This window comes from Haemorhous mexicanus, chromosome 1, assembly GCF_027477595.1.
Source record: "Haemorhous mexicanus isolate bHaeMex1 chromosome 1, bHaeMex1.pri, whole genome shotgun sequence".
Classification (NCBI taxonomy): Eukaryota; Metazoa; Chordata; class Aves; order Passeriformes; family Fringillidae; genus Haemorhous; species Haemorhous mexicanus.
In genome coordinates this window covers 1,214,102-1,239,383 of record NC_082341.1, presented here as the reverse complement: position 1 = coordinate 1,239,383, position 25,282 = coordinate 1,214,102, and the positions used below count along the sequence as shown (strand labels likewise).

Genomic DNA, 25,282 nt, shown 5'->3' with positions numbered 1-25,282 from the left:
GAGCCGACGGAGGTAAGGAGAGGATCTTGGAAAGGACAGGAACAAATGAGGATGGTGGGACAAAGCTCCAACCAGGAGCAGGAAGGGAGCAAGAAAGCCACAAGTGGAAAAAACAGAGGTTTCCTTGTGGAAAGTTATCCAGAATATTGGAGAGGGTTTCCTAAAGTCTGGGAACAGCACGAGCACATCCCACCCCTTTGGGCGCTGTTCAAGCTGGAAAAGCAAATCATGGAAAAGCCACAATTCCTAAAGACCTCCCAGGAGGTGGGAGAGCGACACCAGAGCAGGGGCCAGGGGATCCAGCTGGGTTTCTCCTGGTGGCACGTGACATCTCCAGGAGCAGCAGGACCTCGTCATGGAGCAGCACCTCCCCATCAGCCTTGGGGTGAAAAGTCATTCCCTGCTCTCCTGGTAAAATTTTGGAAGTTTTGGGCTTGATGGTGCACAAAAGGATTTGGGATTGATTGGGCTGGAGTAGGAGAGGACCCCATGGAATGGGATGATCCTGAAGGTCCCTTCCAACCCAAATCCTCCATGATTTGAAGATGATTATGGAAAAAGGACACTCTGCCTTGGAATTCTGGAGTAACCAGGATCGAGGTGGAACAGAACTTGCTCCAGGACATTCCCAACTCCCATCTTCTCGTTGGATGAAGAATAAACTTCAGCAAAATCCAAGCACATCCCGGCCCCTCATCCCGCCCTGCTTTACAGCTCCGTGGGGAATCCAGGGATAAATCTTCTGTCCATCCCCACACAATCCCTGCCTGGAATCTTGTGCTTTTCCAGCGCACACAACGTGGCTGTGGGGAGGCGGCGGATGAGGCTGGAATAAATCAAGGAGAGCAGCAGGAGGGGCCCGGCATGCGGCTGGAATTAGCGGAGAGGGGAATTGTAAACAACTGGGGAAACGTGCCTGAAATTAATTTTTAGGACCTAATGGGATTTTGCTTGGAGAGGAGTCAAGAATGAAAAGCTTTCCGTGGCAGAACGAGGCACTTTGCATAAATTTGCATCCTGACATTGGCTGGCTCTTCCCGGTCGGAGAGGGGAGCGCGCGTGCGTCCCTGCACGGCTGCGAGGGGGATTTGGGAATTGCTTTGGTCGTTATCCACAGCCCCTCTCAAGAAGTTTTAATGGGAACAGACCCTTGAATGCCAGGATTCCTGGGCCCTGGAATGCCATGGGATGAAAGAGCGGGAAAGGGAAGGACAAGTCACCCTGGTGTTGTCATGGATGAACTGGAGGGAATTGTTAATTCCATAGGCAGCTGTCTGGGAAATGTGACTCCCAGGATGGATTGGATCCTGTGGAAGAAGGGATGAGGTGTTTTGGGAAGGGAAATGATCATAGACTAGGATCAGGGAATGGTTTGGGATGGAAGGGACCTTCAGGATCATCCAGTGCCACCCCTGCCATGGGCAAGGACACCTTCCACGGTCCCAGGCTGCTCCAAGCCCCGTCCAACCCAAACCATGCAGGTCCCTTCCAACCCAAGCCAGTCTGGAATTCCATCATTCCATGATTCCTGTGAACAATCACAGCAGGAAATTCCTGTCAGCTCTCCCAAACCCTCAGTTTTCCTTGGTGCTCATCCCGGCTGATTTTGAGGAAAAGCCCAGGAATTAAACCATTCCCTATTGATCAAGCTGCGCTTTAATTTGCAGTTATGTTCATTTACCTCCCACTGCACTTCACGCTCTACTTGGACACGGGATTCACGTGGATCTGGATCAAACTCACTGAAGTCAGTGGAAGTTTTCCCTGGATTTCCAAAGGCTCCGTCTCTGCCTCTTTATCCCTTTGCAGGGAGAATCCTGGTTGGAATCTCCATCTCCAAAACGCCAACAGGGACTAAAGAAGCATCAAGAATGTTAAAATTCCTTTGCCTTATTATTCCCACAGAATGAGGAAGGATTTCCATCCTCGCTGGAGGCAATAAAATCATCCCCATTGGATCACTGGGAGGTGGGAATGTTCAAACATGACCTCCCGGCAAATTTGAAGGTTCTTCATCAGCCAAACTCAAAGGTCTTCATCAGCCAAACTCAAAGGTCCTCCATCAGCCAGACTCAGAGGTTCTTCATCAACCAGACTCAAAGGTCCTTCATCATCAGCCAAACTCAAAGGTCTTCATCAGCCAAACTCAAAGGTCTTCATCAGCCAAACTCAAAGGTTCTTCATCAGCCAAACTCAAAGGTCTTCATCAGCCAAACTCAAAGGTCTTCATCAGCCAAACTCAAAGGTCTTTCATCAGCCAAACTCAAAGGTCTTCATCAGCCAAACTCAAAGGTCTTTCATGAACCAAACTCAAAGGTCCTCCATCAGCCAAACTCAAAGGTCTTCATCAGCCAGACTCAAAGGTCTTCATCAGCCAAACTCAAAGGTCCTCCATCAACCAAACTCCTCCTTCCTCTCCCAAGCTCTAAGATCCTTCATCAGCCAAGCCCCTCCTGATTTCCACAAGTTTTAGGCAGCAAAGGGATAAAGGAGAGCAGAATCCTCATGGGATTGAGGTGTGGAGCTACCTCGCAGCAGGACCTTCAGAAGAACCTTCCAGATCCTTTTAACACAACCCCTCTGCCCAAACACCTGTCCCAATTTTACAGCTGGGAAAACATGGAAAGGGAAGCTTTTCCTGCTATTTCAGGCCTCCCCAAGACTTCCAGGCATTTCCATTAATAAACTTTCCAGGCACATCCCGACCCCAGCTCCAACGGGGACCTACTGGGAAGCTTTTCTCTCTCCTGACTCCAAGTGTTGACAGGCATGGGAAGAGCCTTCTCCTTACATCTCCAGCTGCCGGGGTGTTTTGGCGCTCCCAGCTTTTGTTCCATGCAGAGACACGGACAGCTCCTTCAGAAATTCCACACTTCAGCTGTTCCTCAGCTTTCTGAAGGACACAATCCCAGTAGCTCCAGTGCCCCCGGGAAGCGTTTTGGAAAACATCAAGCCAGGACGGCTCTGCCAAGTATTCCCAGGGCAAGAACCACCCTCAGCTTCCCAAACATCCATAATTCTCCGTTCAATGCAGAGGAACGCCAAGTCCTTCCCTCTTTTCTCTTCATGTCATTATTTTTGGGAACAATAGGTCAAAATCCCGCAGCCGGGCAGCTGGAAGGGAAACACTCCCGGGAAAAACCTTTCCTGGTGCTACCTGGGTGGGATGAGCTCATCCAGCTTCCACTTTTCCTCAATCCTTCAGATTTCCCAGAGGGGAAAATCCTTAATAAAGGCACGGATTTGCTATTTTTAGTTACATTTACAATTTCCAACCGCCTCCAAGACGTTTTATTCCTTCCAGCCCCATCTACCGCAGATGGAGCCCAGGAAGAGCCGTGGGAGGTTGGGCTCTTGTTGAAAATTCCTTTTTATTGGACGTTTTCTGCTCTCTAACAATCACGTCATAAATTCAGCAGGACTTTTATGGGAACTCCCAGGGTGTTTTTATTTCAAATATCATAATACAAGGAGGGGGGGGAAATCCTACAGAGCTGGAAGCAGCTCCTGGTTTTCTCATTTTTACAGGGATTTTAACAGGAAGAGCCGTTCTGAGCCAATGGCAAAAACTCTTCAGGAAAAGCCTTGCTGGGCCAAGGAAAGAGGTTGGGGCTCTGGAGTAAAGTTGGAATTTTCTGCTGGAAAAGAGTATCCAGGGGTGGGATTCTGCTCCTCTGCCCCCTCAGGTGAGACCCCACCTGCAGAGCTGTCCCAGCCGTGATCCAACAGCACAGGGACCTGGAGCTGCTCCAGGGCTGGAGCCAGGCTGGGAGAACTGGGAATGTTCCCCTGGAGAGGAGAAGGCTCCAGGGAGAGCTCAGAGCCCTGCCAGGGCCTGCAGGGGCTCCAGGAGAGCTGGAGAGGGACTGGGGACAAGGCATGGAGAGACAGGACACAGGGAATGGCTCCCAGTGCCAGAGAGCAGGGATGGGTGGGAGATTGGGAATTGGGAATTCCCGTCTGGGAGGGTGGGGAGGGGCTGGGATGGAATTTCCAGAGAAGCCATGGATGCCCCTGGACCCCTGGCAGTGTCCAGGTCCAGGTTGTGTCCCTGGGACAGTGGGAGGTGTCCCTGCCCATGGATGGGCTTTAAGGTCCTGTCCCACCCAAAGCATTCCATGATTCCATGACCTTGCCGTGGTCACAGGGACACGAGTTCCACACTCACCCTTCATTAGTGATGGATGTGGGATGAGCAGAGGGGAGGTTGAAAGGATCCTGCTCCAACTGTCCCAGCTCCAAGTGACGACTTTCTCTGAACTTCCATGGAGTACTCAGAGGCAGAAAAGCAGCTGGAAGTGGGACATGGGCAGCAGGAGCAGCTCTCCTTCCAGGAATTCCCTTTGGATGTGACAGACTCTGATCCCAGCAGGAATGCGCTCCTCCCTCCCAGGGCTCATTGCTGTTCCCAGGAATTCAGAGCAGGTGCCGGAGCAAATCCCATGGGCTGTGTCCAGCAGAGGCTGCACCTCCATGCTCCAACACCCAAATTTTCCATTCTTCCCACCACAGGCACAGGAAAACTTCCCAAGGCAATTCCTGCAACATTGGCTGGAAGAGTTGAACAACAAACAAACGGGGCAGGATAAAAGGATGGCAAAGTCCCGGGAAAACTTTCCTGACTGGAAGTTCATTGGAGTCATTGGCCAGGCCCCAGGGCTGGGGGCAGCTCTGCAGGGGGGTCCCATCCCTTTGGAAGGTACCAAAGAATTCCAGGACCTTCCCTTCCCCACCCCCTCAGAGGCCATTTCCAATGTGTGGATTCCCAATTCCCACATCCGAGCATCCTGTAAGAAACATCCCACAGGATCCCTCCACTCTCCCCCTGCCATTGCCCCAGGCCTCCCAGAGCTCCCAAACCCCATCCATCATCTCAGAGAGCCCTCGGAACCTGCCAAGCATTTTCCAAGCATCCCAAATGTTTAAGGAAAAAAACTATTCCCAACAGCTCTGCTCAGACATTCCAAAGGAAAAAATCCCAGGAACCTGCTTTGGAAGCCTGGGACCTGCAGAGCCAGGCCAGCAGCCCAGCAGAGGGGTTGGTGTCCAGAAGCAGCAACGATCCCAAATCCCCCCAGAGCTGGAAGAGGCAGCACAAACCCTCGGCTTGGGCAGAGTCCGGCCGGGAATGCCACAAAAGGAATTTCAGCAGCTGTCAAAAACTGGGAATTCCTTTCATGTCCCTGCAGCAGATGGACACTTGAAAGCCAGACCTTGGCCGTGGGTGTGACCGCTCCAAAACCACGGCCTGGAGGGCCGAGGGCTCGGGGTGAAGCCTCCTCTCCATCATCCCAGCAGGTTGGAGAATCCCAACCAGTCCGGCACTCCAGGGCCGATCCTGCTTCGTGTCACGGAGCCGTCAGAGGCTCCTCCAAATTCCAGCCCACCCTGGTGCCTTTTATCCCGGCCAAGAGCATCCCAGGGCCTGGTTTTTATAGGACAGAGGGATGTCAGAACTTCCAAGGCCGGAGCGTGGAGAGCACAGGAGGGAATCCAATGAAAAGAGGCAGGGTGGCATTTCCAAGGAGGGCAGAAGGAAACATCCCAGCTTTCAAAAGGCCAGAATGTTGGCGGGGGATAATCCAGAGGGAATGGCCAGGAGGATCCTGAGGGATGGATTCGACCCCAGTGTCAGTTCGGGGCTGTGTTGGTGTTCTTCACATTTCCCCAACAAAAGGCAGCGACGTCAGGCTCCAAATCAGCCAAAGGAAAACGGGTTTTCCTATGGATGAAGGAATCCCTGATTTTCCACACAGGGATCCCTGTTCCTCACCAGAACCCCAGCACCACACTGGGATCCCTGTCCCATTCCGGGATACCTGTCCCATTCCAGGATCATTGTCCCATGCCAGGATCCCTGTCCCACACTGAGATTCTTGTCCCATGCTGGGATCCCTGTCCCACTCCATGATCCCATATTGGGATCCCTGTCCCATTCCAGGATCCCTCTCCTGTGCAGGGACCCCATTCCCATGCCAGGATCCTTGTCAGGATCCCTGTCCCACGCTGGGATCCCTGTCCCATGCTGGGATGCCTGTTCTACACTGAAATCCCAATCCCACTCCATGATCCCAGTCCCAATCCATGGTCCCTGCCCTGTGCTTGGCACTCCAGCCCCATTCCAAGATCTATGTCCCATGCCAAGATCCCACTCCCATCCTTGGATCCCTGCCCCATGCAGGGATCCCAATCCTATACCAGGATCCCATTCCCACACCAAGATCCCAATCCCATGTGGAGATCCCATTCCCATGCCAGGATCCCACATCTATCCAGGGCTTTGGGGTTGATCCTGTCTTAATTTCAGCCTGGAAAAAAAAAGTGGAAAATACATGGGAAAGAGAAAATTCAGGACATTTCACTTGAGGTTTGTCCTAAACAAAAACATTGGGATTTTTCAATTCCAAGTCAGATTTTCCGGAAGAGCTGAAAGTGAAAATTATCCCTTCAGGAACTGGGAAAAGCTGTGCCTGGAACTGCAGCCAGGTTGAAGGGAATGTTTTCCCTTGAAAGTTAACGAGGGAAACAACTTCTGCTTCCCACCTTTGGTCTGGCTTCAGGTAGGGAGGAAAGGGAAAGGGAAAGGGGGAAGGAAGGGATGGATGGATGGATGGGATGGATGGGAATTCATCCCAGTCAGGGATGCAAAGCCTGGCTTTATCCGGGTTCCAGCTGTTGGGAACAGCTGGACACGGCAGAGTTTTGTGCATGGAGATCTGCTGACATCTACAGGGCATTCCAGAGATTCCATGGCCCCATGGAATCAGGGAATTCCAGAACACTTTGGGCTGTAAGCAAACTTAAGGATCATCCCATCCATCCCACTTCCATGGGCAGGGACACCTCCCACTATCCCAGGCTGCTCCAAGCCCCATCCAACCTGGCCTTGGACACTCCCAGGGATCCAGGGACAACCACAGCATTCCTTGATGGAACCTTCCCACTTCTTTACCAGAAATATTTTGCCCCAGGACAAGGGTGAGGGGCACTTGGATGTCTCCCATCCAAGGAAAAACAGGGAAAACCACCAAAAACAGCTTATACGGAGATGGTTGGACACCAGCCCAGGTGTTTTTCCACCAGAGAATCCAGAGGGAATCCACAGGCACATCCCAACATGGAGCCTGGCCCTGGTGGGTGCAGCTCTCCCACTGCTCCATGGAATGTCCCCATTGTCCCCAGACACCTGGGAATGCCCCTCCGAGGGGAGAGGATGGAGCAGGAATGGCTGCAAACACCGGGAACAGGAGAGCCAAGGTGAAGGAAGGAAGCTGGGAATGGAGGAGGAATCAGGGAATTTTCCAGCTGCTCTTTGCTCCCAGGCATCCCCTGGAAGCAGGAACGGGGCTCTTGCAGGTGGAAGAGCATGGAGCAGTGGGAAGCAGCAGATCCTGGCACAGGGACAAGGATCTATCACCCTGGGAATGATCCACCAGGACAAAAGCAGCAGGATGTGGGAATTACCAGGAAGAGCTCTTCTTATCCCAGCTGGAATCTTTTGTTGGTACCAGAAGCTTCCCCTCAAGAACTTCAAACGCAGAGGATTCCGACACCATCCGGCAGGATCTCCCAGAGCCACAATAAAGCCTTCCAGGGAAAACGCAGGATCAGCTTGGCAGATCCCACCTGCTCACCTTTTCCAGAGGCACAGGGTTGGGATCACCCCAGGAACCTGGATCCCACAATAACCTGGATGAGCCCATCCCAGGAATTGTGCTTGACCTGCTGTGGCCACCTCCAACTTCCATGCGCTCAATCCCACTGCTCCTCCAACTTCCATAGGCTCAATCCCACTGCTCCTCCTCCAACTTCCATGGGCTCAATCCCACTGCTCCTCCAACTTCCATGGGCTCAATCCCACTGCTCCTCCAACTTCCATGGGCTCAATCCCACTGCTGCTCCTCCAACTTCCATGGGCTCAATCCCACTGCTCCTCCAACTTCCATGGGCTCAATCCCACTGCTCCTCCTCCAACTTCCATGGGCTCAATCCCACTGCTCCTCCTCCAACTTCCATGGGCTCAATCCCACTGCTCCTCCTCCAACTTCCATGGGCTCAATCCCACTGCTCCTCCTCCAACTTCCATGGGCTCAATCCCACTCCAACTCCCATGGGCTCAATCCCACTGCTCCTCCTCCAACTTCCATGGGCCTAATCCCACTGCTCCCCTTCCCACTCCTCTGGAGGACAAATGACAACTTTTTCCACATGGAATTGTTTTATTAGGAAAAGATCCATTAACAATAAAAAACCCCAAGAGGAGGAGCAGGACACACTCCTGGAGGGTCGGGAAATTCGGGAGCAAAGCAAATCCCACATTAAACTCAGCCAGATGCAGAGCAGCCAACAATTCCCAAGCCACACTGCCCCTTCCCACAGGGATTCTGGGGCTGGCCAGGGATATTCCCAAACACTCAGAGCCTCAAGGAGTGCCTGCACAGGAACAGGAGCACCAATCCCTGCTTTTCCAAGGGCTGCTGGCATCCCCCCCCTTTCCCAGCCAGTCTGGATTGACTTTTCTGGCCCCAGCCCGGAGTTTTCCCACTTTTCCTTGCTCCAAGGAAGTTCCTGCTAACTGGGGGGGGGTCTGTCCTGCTCCCATCAACCCCCCATGATCCCAGAAATTTTTCCAGGGAAGTTCCTCAGCAGCCAGCCAGGCTCCTTGGATCTGGCTCTCCTCCAGGCACAGCAAGAGTGGGGAAGTTCGGGAAGAGGGATGAGCAGTCCCAAGCAGGGAGGGACCCGGGGCGGGTGTGAGGCAGATCCAGAGCCCGTTCCTGATGGATTCTCCTCAGTCGGAGTCGCTTCCCTCCTGCTTGGCTGATCCCACAGCCGATGCCAGCTCCCCCTCCTGCCCTTTCAAGCGCTCTCCTGCCGGGAGAAAAGCCATGGAAAAGGGATGGATTGGGAGTGACCCAGCGCAGGACCCCGCAACCCTTCCCTTGGAACAATCCAACTGCTCCTGGAGCCTCCTTGGGACCAACAGCTTCCCAGACCCATTTGGGAAGGGATCAAGCCCCACCAATCCCTCCCTGGCCCAGCAAGCTCCCAGCATGGATCATGGAATCCCTCTGGAATGAGCCACCCCGATCCCGCGGCTCCGGAACGCACGGATCAGCTCGGCGATGGCTCTCTGGGTCCTCTTCTCCAGCTTCTCCAGCTTCTTGGACACATCCCGCTTCAAATCCCTGCGAGGAGAGCCACAAGGTCAGGACAATTCCAAGGCCAGGCAGGGCCCACCTTTCCCAGTGGAAATTCATTCCCTCCCAAGTGCTCCGAAACCAACCCATCCCTCGGTGACAAGCATTCCAAAGAATCAGCAGGAAAAGGGAATTGTGTCTTCCTCCACAGCCAGGAGGGTGGTCCAAATTCATGGAATCATGGAAAGCTCAGGGTTGGATGGGTCCTTAAAGATCAGCTCCTTCCAACATCCCACGGGATTTTCCTGGCATTTTTAACCCTCAGGTCAGGTTTTCCTGGATATTTCCAGCACAACCTCAAGGCGTTGGAACCCCCCCACTGACTCCAACCCCCTTTTCCCAGGAGCAGCATTCCATAGGCACTCACCAGTCAGGTTTCCTGGGAGCCAAGTTTGCCAAATCCTAGGGAAGGAGAGGAGACATCCAGCGAAAGGCAAAGGCAACATTCCAGCCTGGACCTGGCACGGAGCAGCTCTGGATTTCCAGATTCAGATTCCCAGATCCGGATCTCCAGCCCTGGATTTCCCAGATCCAGATTCCCAGCCCTGGATTCCCAGATCCAAATTTCCAGCCCCAGATTCCCAGATCCAAATTTCCCAATCCAGATTCCCAGATCTGGACTTCCAGCTCTGCATTTCCCAATCCAGATTCCCAGCTCCAGATTCACAGATCCAGATTTCCCAATCCGATTCCCCAGTCCGGATTTCCAGCTCTGGATTCCCAAGAATTCCAGCTTTACCTACCACCTCATCGATGATGGGCTCCGGCTTGGCCGCTTCCAGCTGCTCCTTCACCGTGTCCTCCACTAGATGGGGAAACAGGATCAGTGTTGGAAAACCAGGAATTCCACCAGCGCTCCAGGCTCGGCTCCCAGAAGCTTCCCTAAAACCCCATTCCCACAGCTCTACTTAAAAACACGGCACCCACACCTGAGTACATCCCTTCAGTATCCCAACCCTCCTGACAATTATCTGGGAATGATGGAATTCCACAAACAGCAACAGCAGCTGGAAGCTGGTTGGGATCAAGACCTCTTTTCCCAACACCTGCAGGGATCAGCTGCTCCAAAGGTCTGGAATTTTGCTGTCCCAGACTCATTTCCAGGCCTGGGACACTTCTGGGGAGTCAAGCTCGAGCCCAAGCCTTGGGGAAAGCTCTGGAGCTATCCAGGATAATGGGAAAACACTCATGGAAAAAGCCACCAGGGAGCGCATCCCACTCCAGCACATGGATTCCATGGAATCAAGGACAATTTCAGCTGGAAAAGCCCTCTTGGATTTTGGATTGAGTGCAAACATTCCCAGCACTGCCATGTCCCCAAGTGCCACATCCACAGGGATTTCAATCCCTCCAGGAATGGAGCTCCACCACTGTGGGACAACTGGAATTTTCCCAATATCCAACCTGGTTATTCCCTCTCCTCCCGTCCCTGTTCCCTGGGAGTGGATCCCAATTCCCCCTGGCTCCTGTCAGGGAATTGTGCAGAGCCAGAAGGTCCCCCCAGAGCCTCCTTTTCTCCAGGATAACATTCCCAGCTCCCTAAGGAATTCCCCAGCTCCACTCCCTTCCCTGGACATGCTCCAGCCTTCCTACGTCTTTCCTTTCACATGGAAGTTTTAAGATCCTACAAAAACACGAGGAAAGGGCAGTGCCAGAATTCCCAGCGCTCCCTTTTTATTCAGGGCATTTCCCAAGGGATTTAATCCAGGCAAACTCCACATTTCAGGATCCGGGGAACTCCTTCACTTCCCCCTCAGGGGATTTATGGAAGTTCCGGGTGAGGAAATTCCAGCCCCAACGCCCTCAACTCCTGCCGAAGATTTCCTTCAAGATAAATCCGACAGAAAACAGCCGGAATTTCCGGGAGGCTCCTCCTGGGAGGCTCCTCCAAGGATGAATCCTTGGATTTGGGCCTGGGAGTGCTCCCACCCCTCTTGTGCAATGCTGGGTGGGAGAGTGACAGCATCAGATATTCCAAGCCCTCCATGGACACCTCATCCCAGTGCATCTCCCACCTTGGGAAGAGCACGGAGCTTCCCAAGCCCTGGTTTCCTTTCCCACATTCCCAGTTTCTCCCACCTGAGGCAGGTTTGGCCGGGGGCAGCTTCCTCTTCTTCAGCTCCTCATCCTCGGGATCGTAATTCCGCAGCTTGATCTCCCTGGGGAAAGCGGGAAGAGCAGTGAGAAAAGTCTGGGATGGCCCAGTGGGCACTCAGGAAAAGCAGGAAGCAGGAGCCAGAGGCAGCTGAAATCATGGAATTGCTGAGGTTGGAAAAGCCTCCAAGGTCATCAAATCCAGCCGAGGCCACCAGGGATCCGTGCCCCCAACAGCCACATCCACGGCTTTTAAATCCTACCGGGAATGGGGACTCCCATTCCCCATTCCACAAGGAACATTCCCAATATCCAGCCTGAGCCTCCCCTGGCACAACCTGAGGCCGTTCCCTCCTGTCCTGTCCCTGTTCCCTGGGAGAACCCAATTCCCACCTGGCTCCAACCTTTTGGGTCTAAAAACTGGGATACTCCAGATGGAGACCCCAAGGAACATCCAAAATCATGGAAAAACATCTTTCAGGGAAAGACAGGGGGGAAAAGGATTATTTAGGATATGAGGTGGTTATCCAAACATTTCTGGAAGTGCTAAAATCAGGGAGCAAATCCCGGTTCTGGAATAAATGGATGGTGGGGCTGAGGGAATGAGGACCCAAACACTACCTGGAAGCTTTTCCATGTTTTCATCTCCTCCAGGGAAGCTCAGGAGTCAGGACTGAGCCACAATCCCAGGATATTCCCATCTAATTTGGGCTGTAATTGGACACCCTCCTTCCCACGAGTGATTCCTCACTGGAGCCAAACCCTGGAAGCCTCAAGAGGAACTCCCAAAGCCACAACCCTGGAAAATCCAGTTTGCAGGAGTTCATCCCAGCTCCAGGACACTCCAGAGGCTGCAGGATCCATGGAAAAGCTCAGCCCACAGGGATAATGAGGGAGGTGAAGCTCATTAACCTCCAAGGATGGGATTAATCAGGATTAAGGCTCCAAGAGGAGCTGGGAAGGCTGGGAAGCAGAGGACCAGGTTTTTATGGAAAGCACCAAAAATCCAACCTTGGAAGTCACCAGAGCACAGGTGGAAAATCCAAACCCTTCTCACCCCTTCCCATTCCTGCTCCAGCACGGGAATCTCCTGGCCAAGAGTCTGAGCCACTCCCTGGGAATGCTGGGAACACTGGGATGTGTTCCTGAGGTAAATTATGGAATTCCAGAATGGAAGTGACCCTTGGGATCAGGGCCATGGGCAGGGACAGCTTCCATGATCCCAGGGTGCTCCAAGCCCCATCCTTGGACACTTCTAGGGATCCAGGGGCATCCGCAGCTTCTCTGGGAATTCCATCCCAGCCCCTCCCCACCCTCCCAGCCAGGAATTCCCTCCCAGAAAAGAATTGGGAGGATTTGGGGAGTGCAGCATTCCAGAGGGAAGCAATGGACACTGCCAGGGGTGGCACATTCCCTGGATTGGGTGGGGAATATCCCAAATCCATGTTTCCCTCAGGCCCAGAGCTCCTGGCTGGGGAAGCAGGAGGGATCCCAGCTTTTTTGGGAGGAGGCCCTTGGCACCGGCACGCCGGGAATGCGCGGAATGCCCGGAGTGTTCCCGATGGAAACCAGGCCCCTCCGAGCTTGGCTTGTGCTTCACTGTTCCACCCCAAGGCTTTTATGGAACAAACAATTCCACAGATTCTTCCAAGCCTCCCGGCTGCCAAAATCCTTGTGGCAGGAGCACCTGGAATGGCTGTGCCCTGAAAAGCTGGAGCAGGGACTTCTTCCGGTGCCACAGGTTCCTTGCTCCTGCCGTTATTCCCAAAAGTCACTTGGAGCTGCTTCAGCAGCAGCTTCCCCATCCCACTCCATGAGGATGAGGCTTTCACCTCCAGGGAACAGCAGGAAAAATGTATGGAGATCATGGAATCATCCTGGAATGGGCTGGGTGGGATCTGAAGGGTGATCCCATTCCATCCCATTCCATGGGCAGGGACACCTCCCACTGTCCCAGGGAGATCCAGCCTGGCCTTGGACACTGCCAGGGATCCAGGGGCAGCCACAGCTGCTCTGGGAATTCCATCCCAGCCAGGAATTCCCAATTCCCAATCTCCCACCCATCCCTGCCCTCTGGCAGTGGGAGCCATTCCCTGTGTCCTGTCCCTCCATCCCTTGTCCCCAGTCCCTCTCCAGCTCTCCTGGAGCCCCTGCAGGCCCTGGCAGGGCTCTGAGCTCTCCCTGGATCTTTCCCTTCTCCAGGTGGACATTCCCAGTTTTCCTAGAGCAGAGGGGTTCCAGCCCTGGGAGCAGCTCCATGGGATCCTCTGGATTGACTCCAGCAGGTGCTGCCGACGTTCCCGGACTCCTCACCCAAGGCACCAAAGGAGGAACAGGCAGAGATCCAGGAGAACGCTCCCTGAGGAAAAGCTCTTCCCTGGAAAAGCTGCTCCTGCCCAAGCGTGTCCAAGCCCGTCCTGTTCCCAGAGTGGCTCCAGAAGGAATGAATCCCAAAAAATCCCACTCCTCTCTACACCAAACTTGCCAGGCCGGTTGTTTTTCCAGGACGTGCTCCCTGCTGGAGCAAGGATTGGGAGACATCCAGGTGTTCCAGGAGAGCTGGAGGAGATCCCAAATCCACCAGGATTCCCACCGTGCTTTCCCAAGCACCTGAGCTTTTCCAGGTGGACACTGGGAATTTCAATATCCATGAATCAAACTGGACAAAGCTGGTATTCCATGTGGAGCGTGGGATCCTGCTGGAGCTGGATGATATTCCAAACCATTCCCACCCCAGCCGTGCCGGGAACACCAACGCTGGAACGAGGACAAACCTCATCCATGTTTTCCTGCGGCTCCTCCACGCTGGGATGGATCCAAACCCAACTTCCACCCTTGAGGTTCAACCCAAAGGAGCCCTGGAGGCACCTTGGGAGCACCGAGATGGCCACGGGATAACACCTGGGATAACTGCTGGAATTCCAGGGATCAGATCCACAGTCCCAGCACGGAGCCAGCGCAAAGACTGGGAGCAGAAAGATGCTCCAGACATGCTCCCATTCCCAGGAATTCTCCCCCAGGATGGGCAGCTGGATGTCTGAGCACCCAGAAATCCATGCCCAAAACATGGTGGGGTGGATGAATTCCCAGGAATGATTCCTGGAAAAGAGCAGAGCGCTGGGAAGAGCCAAGGGCTGGAAGGAGCACGGTGTCACCTCTGGAGGCTCATCCTGATCCCAGGGAAAATCCGGGATCACCCAGAGCTTGGGATCACTGGAAGCTCCATGGATCCTGCCCTAGGCATGGATCAGCTCCATCCTGAGGGAAAATCCTCCAGCTCCAGAGGGAGGAGGGCCCAAAACAGGGATCAGAACCTTCAGGATGGAGCCAGCTCAGGAATGTTCCCAGCCTGGATCCCGGTGCTCTCAGCTTCCAGGTGGACCCAATCCCTGTTTTCCCTTTTCCAGTTTGGAGCAAAATGTGGCAATTCCCAGCTTGGCCCATTCCCACTCCTTTTCCTGAGCACATTCCCGATGGGAAGGGATCCCTGGGATGCTCCATGTCCGTGTCCAAGCGGGAGCAGATCCCGGGAAGTGTCAATCAAACCCTGCCCGGGTCCCCAGCTCAGCTCCCACCTCCCACATTCAATCCTGATTTTTTTTCCATTCTTTTCCTTGTCCTAAACCCCTTCCCTGAGATTTCCATGCCCCGTGCCCCGGGATGAAGGAAATCAGGTCCTGGATTCTCCTGGCGAGCCCAACCCCCTCTGGAGCAGAATCCCGAGGGATTTTGAGGCAGGGATTAACAAACAAAAGCGCTCCGGACCTGTCTGGTGACATTCCAGAGGGAGGAATTCCTCAGGGAGATCGGGTTTCCCAAGCCCGCTCCTCCCCCAGACCAGGAGCTGCAACTTCCAAGGATAACTCCGTGTCCAAGGGCAGGGCTCCCTGTGGATTCATCTCTCCTAAAGCCGGGAAATTGAGGATTATTTTTGTCCCGTCCCTCTCCAAGCTTTTCCTTGGGTTTTTAGCTCCACTTTTCCCACCTCTGATGAGTTGTATTGGCACAAGGAGCCCAATTCCAAGGTTCAGAGCTGTGGGATGGGAATTCCAGGCTCCAGCAGGTCCCTGATTCCCAAATCCAGAGCTTTACCCCGCGGGAATGAGGCGGAAAGGCCGAAATCCTCCCACACCCTTTTCCTGGGAAAGGTGGAGCAGCGGCTCCGCTTCCTGGTCCGCACAAAAATCCAAAGGATCCAAGTTTTCACAGCTCCAGAGAGAATTCCCAGAGTTTGGATCAGGCATCACAGCTGGAATTCCAGGGAGAAGAGCACGGCTTGCAGGGCTGGGAATTTGCAGGAAAATGAGGAAGGAAAAACGGGATGGGGACGTTGGAGTGGAGCAGGAACAAAGCAGGAAAAAATGGGAGCACAGGCTGGGAAAAATGTTGGGAAAACCAGAGCCAAGGGGATCTTGTCCTTCCTGCAGCCACTGGAACAGAAAAGTTGGGAATCTCCTTCCCTGGAAGAGTCCAAAGCCAGGTTGGGAGAGCAGAGCTGTCCCTGCCCATGGATTGGGATCATCCTTTGGGTCCTTCCCCACCCAAACCATTCCTGGTTTTTCCCTGCTCCAGCTTTCCTGGCAGCACTGGGATGCCAGGAGCAGGACGGAGGGTGTGGGATCTCCCAGGGATTCCTGGAAAAACGAGCAGAGGGAAAAATGTGGAGAAGTGGTGGGAGAATCCCAGAATGGATTGCTCGGAAGGGACTCAAGGATGATCCCATTCCATGGGCAGGGACACTTCCGCTGTCCCAGGCTGCTCCAACCTGGCCTTGGGCACTGCCAGGGATGGAATTTGATGGGATTTCCCCTTTTCCCAAGTGGCTGAGAGGGAGTTCCCCAAATCCATTCATATTCAGAGGAAAAAACAGGAAAAAAATCCTTGGATAACTCCCAGGATGACTCCATGCCCTGGCAGGGACCTCCAGCTCCTTCTCCTGGAGTTTTCCCTCTCCAGCCATTCCTGGCATTAGCCAGAGCCTGTGGAGTATCCTCAGGATCCCAGGGATCCAGGAAGGATTCCAAGCCAATCCAACCTGGAATTCCACACCTGGATGGGCGGGGATGGAGCTGAAGGGAAGCAGCCAGGAGAGAAAATCCTGGAATTCTGCTCCACAAATCACGGGATTATTCCGTGAACCATCACATTCCCTATCCCACAGAATTCCTTCTGCCTGGAAAACCTAGCCCAGCTCCTGGAAGAGCTTTGGAGGGATGGGAGATTTCAGCCACCAGGACTCCCCATTTCCCAAATCCAGGTGAAATTCCAGCAGATTTTTCCCCTTTTCCCCAGGTCAGCAGTGCCCAGCAATTCCCTTTTCCATTGGGAGATCCTTGGGAAATCCAAATCCAAGAGGAAATTAAGGGATGGGCTCTTCCAGATCAAATTCCCATGGGAAAAGCAGAAATTCCACAAGAAAAGCAAAACAAAATCAAAAGTTGGGAATTATCCAGGCAAAATTTGGAATTCAAACATTCCATGGAGTAGATTTTTCTCCAGAAGATAGCAAGACTGGGAAAAACAGGGAAATCCATTGGGAAGTGAAGTTTTCCCCCAGAAAGGGGAGAATCCCAAAGAATTCCATGAATTTGAGGAGAAAGCCGGGTTGGAATTTCACCACTCCACACTTTCCTCTCCACCTGCAACTTCCTTGGATTTTCCAGGAAGTCATCCTGAGGCAGGAGAAGGACTTTGGCTGGATCTGCCACTGGATGAAGGAAAATCCATGGAAAAACTCATTTCCTGGTGCTGCTGAACACTGGGAATGAAACACCAGGAATGGCACAGCACCCTCAGATTCCTCCAGGCAATCCCAGCAGCCATTCCCAGGAGAAAATCAGCCCTAACCAGGAATTTCTGGGGATTTGGAAGATGATTCCCAGGATAAAAAACCTGGTTTGGGCTGATTTTTCCTGGGAATCAGCCTCCAAAAAAAAAAAAAGAAAAAAAAAATCCAGGTTTGGGCTGATGTTTTTTTCTTTTTTTTTTTTTTGGAGGATGATTCCCAGGAAAAATCAGCCCTAACCAGGATTTTTGGGGGATTTGGAGGATAATTCCCAGGAGAAAACCAGCCAAATCAGGATTTTTCTGGGATTTGAAGGATGACTCCCAGGCTAAAATCAGTCCAAAGCAGGATTTTTTGGGATTTGGAGGATGATTCCCAAGAGAAAATCAGCCCAAACCTGGATTTCTGGGGGATTCGGAGGATAATTCCCAGGAGAAAATCTGCCCAAACCAGGATTGTTTGGGGATTTGGGGGATGAATTCCTCATTCCAGCTGGGCCTGGATCCACAGGGGTGGGAAAACCAACCCGGATTCCATCAGCTCCAGATGCGGTGGCAGCGCTGGAATCCGAGAGCTCCCGATCCATTCATTTTTCAGGAGCCTCCCGAGCTCTGGTTTCACCTCCGGAGCCTTTTCTGGCACAAACTCCAAGCACAGAAATTTCCCTCTCCCAAGGAATTTGGCTCCTCCAGCCCAAAATCCCTGTGGGATTTTCTCCACCAGGATTTGCTTTTTCCAAGGAGTCATTCCCAAAAAAAAAAAAAAATTTTAAAAAGGAGGATTTTCCTCATTTTTTTCCTGGTTTATTTCTGTCACTGAGGAGGTTTTTAGGGATAAATCCATGGGAATAGGCCACATTCCACGTTTTCCACCCAAATTTGTGATCCCCAAAAAAAGCCTTGGTGGGAATCAGCTGGATCTGCCTCAGGTCCCATTTTCCAGGGAAAACAGCCACAGGAATCCAAGGAAAAATATCAATCCCTGCAGGAATGGCTGGAAATTCAGGGAAGCTCCCAACACTCCTGCTGCCTCTGGAAACACTCCAGGTTTTCCCTCTTGATCCATGGAATTTTGCCTCCCAGATGAATCCACCCATCCCCTCATCCCAAATTATTTGCACCAAATTCCTATGGAAAATTCCTGTTGAATCGCAGAGATCCAAGGGAAAATCCTCCTGGGGAAAGTGGGAATAAAGAGGGAATTACCTGTGCTTGACTGGCTCCTCTTCCTCATCTTCTCTGGGAATTTTGGGTTCAGGTTCTCCACTCTCCTTGCTCTGAAAAAATAAATGGGATAATCCGTCAGATTTTGGCTTCTCTGGAAAACCAGGAGAGCAAACAGCCCCAAAATCCTCTGGGAAATTTTTGGGATATTTCTGGGATGAGAAACCATAAATATCTGGGAATTCCCAGAGCAGGATTCCTTTATTCCTTAATTTATCATTTGGGATGGAAAACATGGAATCCCACAGGGAGCAGCACAACAAAGGAATTCCAGCTCCAGGAAAACGTTGGAGCAAAATCCAATTTCTCTGGAATAGGGAAAGAGGATCCAGGGGCAGCACCAGATCCCAGGAAAAGCAGGAATTCCCTCTTCCATTCACTGTCCAGGCAGGAACAGGGATGGAATGGTGCCCAGGAAGAGCTGGGAATGAGCAGCCATGGAATTCTGGAATCCTGGAAGGAAATGCACATCCCAACTTCCCAAAAAAAGCAGGAGCAGCTCTGGATGTCCCAGGAATGGACACAGCAAACACTGCTCAGCTCCACTGATCCTGACTTTTATTTCCATGGAAAATGATTGGGAATGAGGAGATTTTAGCCCTTTCCATACCCAGAGCTGAATTCCCAACTTTCCCTAAAGGCTTGGATGGGAGGGGATCCTAAGGATGATCCCGTTCCAGGGGCAGGGAATTCCCACTGTCCCTGCTGCCCCAAGCTGGCCCTGGACACTGCCAGGGATGAGGCAGCCACGGAATTCCCTGGGAATTCCCAACATCCCACCTCTCCCTGCCCTCTGGCACTGGGATCCATTCCCTGGCTCCCATCCCTTATCCCAAGCCCCTCTCCCAACACCAGCTCCAGGATCCTGATATTATCCAGGAGCTCTTCCAGGTCTGGGAATGCTTCCCAAACTGCTGACTCATTCCCTGGATCCCTCTTCTTCCAAACTCTGTCCCACTATCCGGGTTAAAAATTACATTCCCAGCAAATGGGGAAGGGAGCCAGGGCTGGAATTGTTCAGGTTCAGCTCCTGCTCCCAGGACAAGGAAAATATTCCGGGTTTTTCTCAAATGAAAACCAACAATAACCATCCCTAAAATCCCAACTTAATTCTGTTTTCATTCCCTGTTTTAAATCCATTAAAACCTTGGGATACTCCCAGGAATTCCCTGCTCCATAAATTCAATAAAAACAGGGAAGAACCCTCTGGAATTCCCTCCTGCAGCTCCAGGCTGGGTAATGTTTAGCCACCCCTGAACGCGTGGAATTCCAAGTCCCTTCCCACACTCCGAGTCCTTTCCCATTCCTTTCCTCTCCTCGTGCTCCACAGCTGCTTTCCCCTCACTCCTGCTGGAATTTTATCCAGAGGCTTCCAAGATAAGGAAACACTCAGCACAAACATGCCCTGGAGCCCTGGCTGTTCCCTGGGTGCTGGAATATTGGATATTCCAATCCTGCCACGAGCTCCCCCAAAATTCCCAATTCTGCCTTCTTGCCTTCTTTCCCATTCAATCCAAAGGGTTTTAAAGGCTTGGGGACATTCCTGGAAAATCAAAGGAAAGGATTGCCAGGGAAGCTGGGGGGGGGGGGGGGGGGGGGAAGGGGCAGGGAAGAAACAGAGGGAAACAAAAATGGTGGGGAAAAAATCGTGAGGGAAAGATGGTGGGAAAAATGGTGGGAAAGGGAAAAGGGCGGGAAAGGGGAAAAGGGCGGGAAAGAAGCCGGCACAGCTCCGGATTCCCCAGGAATGGCAGCAGGGATGGGCACTGCCAACACTGCTCAGCTCCACTGATCCCAATTTTATCCCTATGGAGCAGAGCAGAGCTGAATTCCCAACACTCCCTGAGCCCACGGGCACAAAAGGCTTGGACTGGAAGGGATCCTAAGGATGATCCCATTCCACGGGCAGAGAATTCCCACTGCCCCAGGCTGCTCCAGCCTGGCCTTGGGCACTGCCAGAGATCCAGGGGCAGCCACAGCTGCTCTGGGAATTCCATCCCAGCTGGGAATTGGGGTTTTCCTGTCACTCCATGTCTCTTGGGTGGAATTTTGGGTTATTCCCACTGAAAACAACGGGAATGCTCATGGAGAAACCTGGATTGTGTCCTGCCTGTGGGAAAATCCAGCTGCTTTGGGATTCTCTCGGGGTTGCAGGCATCAAAAACAGGGAAAAAGGGAATTGCTTCTCTCTGCTCCTTCAGTTTCTGGATCAGATTCCCTCAAGGAAAAATTCTCCCAAAATATTTAGGTGGAAAAAGTAATGGGAGAGGAGAATAAATCAATGGAATAATGAGATTCCTACATGGAAATTCCACAGAAAAATGGGAAGCTGCTCCTTGGTCTGCAGTGCTTGGATTCCTGAGGGAATCCAGCAGAGGCTGAGCTGTGGGAAAGCTTTTTGTGGGAATATATTCCAGGATTATCCAGAGAATTTAAGTGAAAATCTGGGAATTCAGGGATTCCTGCTTTGGGATTCCCACTTTTCCTTTCTTTCTGTAGGGATGAGGGACTTCTCCCGTAATTGAAGGAAAGAATTCCTTGCTGGGACAATATCTGGCATTTCCTATTGGGCACATCCCAGATTTCCAGCTTTTCCCCCTTTCCTTTTGCCCTTCTGTGAAATTCTGGGATTTGATGGCTCAAAGTCCCACTCTGAGGGAATTCCCCAGACAAATTCCCTGGGAATTCACAAGGAAAATTCCCTGGGAATTCACAAGGAAAATACCCTGGGAATTCCTCTCCTTTTGAGATCTGTGGGGCTGCTGCTGGATCTTCCCAAAGGATCCCTCAGCAAAACCCAGGTGGGCTCGCTGTGGGAATTCCAGGCTCAGATTCCCTCTCCCATCCCAAAACTCCTCATCCAAGACCTCCTCAGCTCCTCCTCCTGCTTTTTTATCCCCAAATCCTTGAAAAGCCAGAGCTTTGCCCTGTTTTTGTGGGAAGGAAGAATCTCCCATTGCTCCTTCTCATCCCAGCTCCGGAGCATTCCCTGCGCTGTTCCTCGAGCTGGAAGAACTCCTCTGGCTGCATCCCAAGCTTTTGTTCCCGGCTGGATTTGCTCCAGAGCCACATCCCTGCTCCTCCACACCTCCCCAGCAGGAGGAAGGGCTGGCACTGCTCCTTTCCTCAGCCTTTTCCTGCTTTTCCACCCCTTCCCAGCTTTCCCAAAGCCCCGGACAGTCCCACACTTGGGCTCCTTCTCTCCTTGTTTTTCCCGGTTTGTTTTTCATGCTGGGATTTGTTTTTCCCAGAGCAAAGCTCCTCGTGATCCAAGGCTTGGGAAAAGCGTTGCTGTGGAAACAGAGCCCAGGGAAGTTTTTCCAGCCAGGATAAATCCCCGGAGGGCTCCGGGGGATCCATTCCTGTCCAGGCTCCTTTAGGGAAGCCACAAAGGGCTGGAGCACAGGAAATGCTTCATCCTGGAGGCTCTTCCCAACCATTCCAGCCCGGGAATGCTGGAGATAAGAGGGGGGTTGGATGGCTCAGGTGGGATCCCACAGATCCAGGGCTGGGATCCTCAGGGCAGGAAGGGCTTGGAGCTGCTGGAGCAAATCCAGAGGATCCCATGGAGCTGCTCCCAGGGCTGGAGCCCCTCTGCTCTGGGAAAACTGGGAATGTCCAGCCTGGAAAAGAAGAGGCTCCAGGGAGAGCTCAGAGGGCTCCAGGAGAGCTGGAGAGGGAATGGGGACAGGGATGGAGGGACAGGACACAGGGAATGGCTCCTACTGCCAGAGGGCAGGGATGGATGGCAGAGTGGGAACTGGGAATTCCAAGGATTTTTTTTTTTTCCCAGTGAAAATCCTTGACCTTGAAACGTTTCCCGACATCTGAAGCTCAGGATCATTTGCATTCCCTGCATTTCTGGAATTAAGGCTGGAAAACAAAGGGACGAGCTGTCAAAGGGAATGGAACCAACTGGGAATAAAGGAAAGGGATAAAAGCCAGGAAAAGCCTTTCACAGCTCCCAAAAAAAGCAGGAAAAGCTTCTCAAGGACCTTGAGCTGCTCCACAAAAACTGCTGGAATTTTCACCAGCTCAGGATTGTCCTGGGGCGGCTCCTCCTGGAACATCCAGCATTTATTCCTGTTAAAAACTGGAATTCCTGCTGGGATCACAGCCTCAGGTTTGCTCCCCAATGGATTTCCGGCCTGGAATGTTCTGGGTTCCCTGCCCATGGAACTGGGTGAGCCTTATGGCCCCTTCCCAAAAGAAATCCGGGATTCTCCAAGGTCTAATAAAGCAGGAATTTCAACCCAAATCTTAAACATCCCGACAGAATTCCCAAATCTCTCCCCAAGGGCTGGGAATGGCTGAGCTCTCCTGGAATCTTCCAGCAGAACAAGGTTTCCCTCGATATCCCAGCTCTTTTCCAGGAGCTTGGGGCCATCCTCCATCCCTCTGGAATTCAACCAGTTGGAAAAATTTCTTTCCCACCATTTTTTTTCCTGCCTTCAGCTTTCCATCCTTGGAAAACTAGGAATTCCCATTAAAAACCAAAGGGGTGCTTGGAATTCCCTGCCCATGGTACTGGATGAGCTTTAATGCTCCTTCCCAAAAGAAATCCAGGATTTCTGGGATTCTCCAAGGTTTAATAAAGCAGGAATTTCAACCCTAAGCTTTTCCAAATCAGAATTCCCACATTTCTCCCCAAGGGCTGGGAATGGCTGAGCTCTCCCAGAACCTTCAAGAAGGGAGGGAAAATTTTCCCTCTATATCCCAGCTCTTTTCCAGGAGTTTGGAGCTGTCCTCCATCCCTCTGGAATGACACTGGATCCTCCCAATTGGAATTTTTTTTTTCAGGTCAATTTTTATTTCCTGCCATTTCCCCCCCCCCCATTTTTCCTTTCCCACCAATTTCTTCCTGCCTTCATCTTCCCATTCTTGGAAAACCAGGAATTCTTCGTTAAAAACCAAAGAGCTGCTTGGAATTCCCTGCCCACTGAATGGGATGAGCTTTCAGGCTCCTCCCCCAAAAGAAATCCAGGATTCTCCAAGGTTTAATAAAGCAGGAATTTCAACCCAAACCTTTTCCACATCAGAATTCCCACATTTCTCCCCAAGGGCTGGGAATGGCTGAGCTCTCCCAGAATCTTCCAAAGTTTCCCTCTATATCCCAGCTCTTTCCCAGGAGCTTGGAGCTGTCCTCCATCCCTCTGGAATGACACTGGATCCTCCCAACTGGAAAAATTTCTTTCCCACCATATTTTTTCCTGCCCTCATCTCTCCATCCTTGGAAAACCAGGAATTCTCCATTAAAACCCAAAGAGCTGCTTGGAATTCCCTGCCCGAGAGGAATGGGATGACCTTGAAGCTCCTTCCCACCAAAGCATCCCGTGCAAGAAGCAGAAGTCCCAGAGAATTCCCAAGGGGAATTCCGGCCCAGCACCCCCAGCCCTGATCCCAAAGTGTCACTGCTCATTTTCACGGATCCCATCCCACAGCTCCAGCAAAAAGGGCAAATCCAGCTGGGACTGCAGGAGATGAAAGGAGCCAGGGATGGGCTTTGGGATCCCAAGGAGATGTTAATCCTTTTTCAATGGAAGGGGGAATTAGGGAAATCTCCGTGTGCATCGCCATGGAGATGGGAATGGCAGCGGGAAAATCCAATCCCGGGGATTTTCTGCCGGGTTTTTTTAGGAATTAACCCTCCCTGGCAGGAAACAGGGAGATCCTGTCCAAGGAAAAGAAGGAAAATCATCGGAATGGGGTTTTTCCCAAGATTTTCCCTCCACTGGTGATGGGAAAAGAGTTCTGGAATCCCGGAATTCTGGAGGTTGGAAAAGCCTTGGACTGGAGTCCAACCATGCCCAGCACTGATCCGGGTCCCACATCCACAGGATTGGGAATTCCAGCCTGCCCCGGGAGCGGCACCCCAAACATCCCAGAGGCTGCACGTGGAGGGGCTGAGGGCTGGCAAGGGCCAGATCCTCCATCCCAGCACTTCCCAAAAAAATTCGGGATCCATGGGGGGGGACCCTCAGACACCCCCAGCCCCTCTGGGATCCCAAAATCCTTAAATCCCTTCCTGCCAAATCCCAAATAACTCAGGATCCACGGGGGACCCTCTGACACCCCCAGCCCCTCTGGGATCCCAAAACCCTCAAATCCCGTCCCAGCCAAAGAACCAAGGATCCCAAATATTCCAAATAATTCAGGATCCACATGGGATGTTCCAATTCCCCTCCAACAACCCCAGCCCCACTCCAGATCCTCTGGGACCTCAAAATCCTCAAACCCTGTCCCACCCAAAGCACTGAGGATCCCAAATATCCCAAAAATCTCAGGATTCTCAAACCCTCTCCCACCCAAAGCACTGAGGATCCCAAATATCCCAAAAATCTCAGGATCCACATGGGATCCTCTGACTCTCCCCCAGCCCCATTCCAGACCCTCTGGGACCCCAAAATCCTCAAATCCCGTCCCACTCAAAGCACTGATATTCCCAAATATCCCAAAAATATCAGGATCCACGCGGGACCCTCTGACACCCCCAGTCCTACTCCAGACCCTCTGGGACCCCAAAACTCTCAAATGACAGGGGGTCCCAAAAATAACAGAGGATCCCAAAAATCTCTGGATCTACGTGGGACTCTCTGGCACCCCCAAACCCTGCCCCACCCAAAGCACAGAGGATCCCAAATATCCCGAAAACCTCAGGATCCTCCGCCTGTCCCCGCCACCCCCAGGCCTCTCCCCAGGCCCCTTCCGCAGCCTCGGCCCCACCGCGGGCCCCTCCGGAGGCTCCCCCCGCCCTCGCAGCGCCCAGCCCGGCCCGACCTGCAGCGTGCGCTGCCTCAGGGCCTTCAGCCGCTCCCGCCGCTTCAGCGCCTCCTGCTCCAGCCGCCCCAGGACGAACCCCTCGGCCTCCTCCGCGCCTTCCATGCCGCCGCCGGGCGCCGCCATCTTGTACCCTGCGCCCCGCTTCCGTACAGCGCTCGGTGCGCATGCGCGGCAGGCCGGGCGCGCCGAGCGCCGAGCGT

The 25,282-nt window shown here is 52.7% G+C and overlaps 1 protein-coding gene across 3 annotated transcripts; it reads right to left on the bottom strand.

Annotated features, from left to right (window-relative positions):
• Positions 1–8,199: 8,199 nt before the first annotated feature.
• CCDC12 (coiled-coil domain containing 12) lies at positions 8,200–25,254 on the bottom strand. 3 transcript variants are annotated; one of them, XM_059837951.1, is made up of 7 exons: positions 25,080–25,250; positions 18,285–18,355; positions 11,280–11,359; positions 9,944–10,005; positions 9,568–9,602; positions 9,112–9,188; positions 8,200–8,871 (listed from the first exon to the last, which is right to left on the bottom strand). In XM_059837951.1, exons 1-7 carry the CDS (start codon positions 25,203–25,205, stop codon positions 8,792–8,794), a joined length of 531 nt encoding a protein of 176 aa, XP_059693934.1. In that variant the 5' UTR covers positions 25,206–25,250; the 3' UTR covers positions 8,200–8,791. The 3 variants fall into 3 exon arrangements, 2 of the variants coding, with proteins under 2 accessions (XP_059693934.1, XP_059693926.1); XR_009485248.1 differs by having other exon boundaries at positions 8,799–8,871; positions 9,568–9,658; positions 25,080–25,254; XM_059837943.1 differs by lacking the exons at positions 8,200–8,871; positions 9,112–9,188; positions 9,568–9,602; positions 9,944–10,005; positions 11,280–11,359 and adding an exon at positions 11,366–15,578 and having other exon boundaries at positions 25,080–25,140.
• Positions 25,255–25,282: the final 28 nt, after the last annotated feature.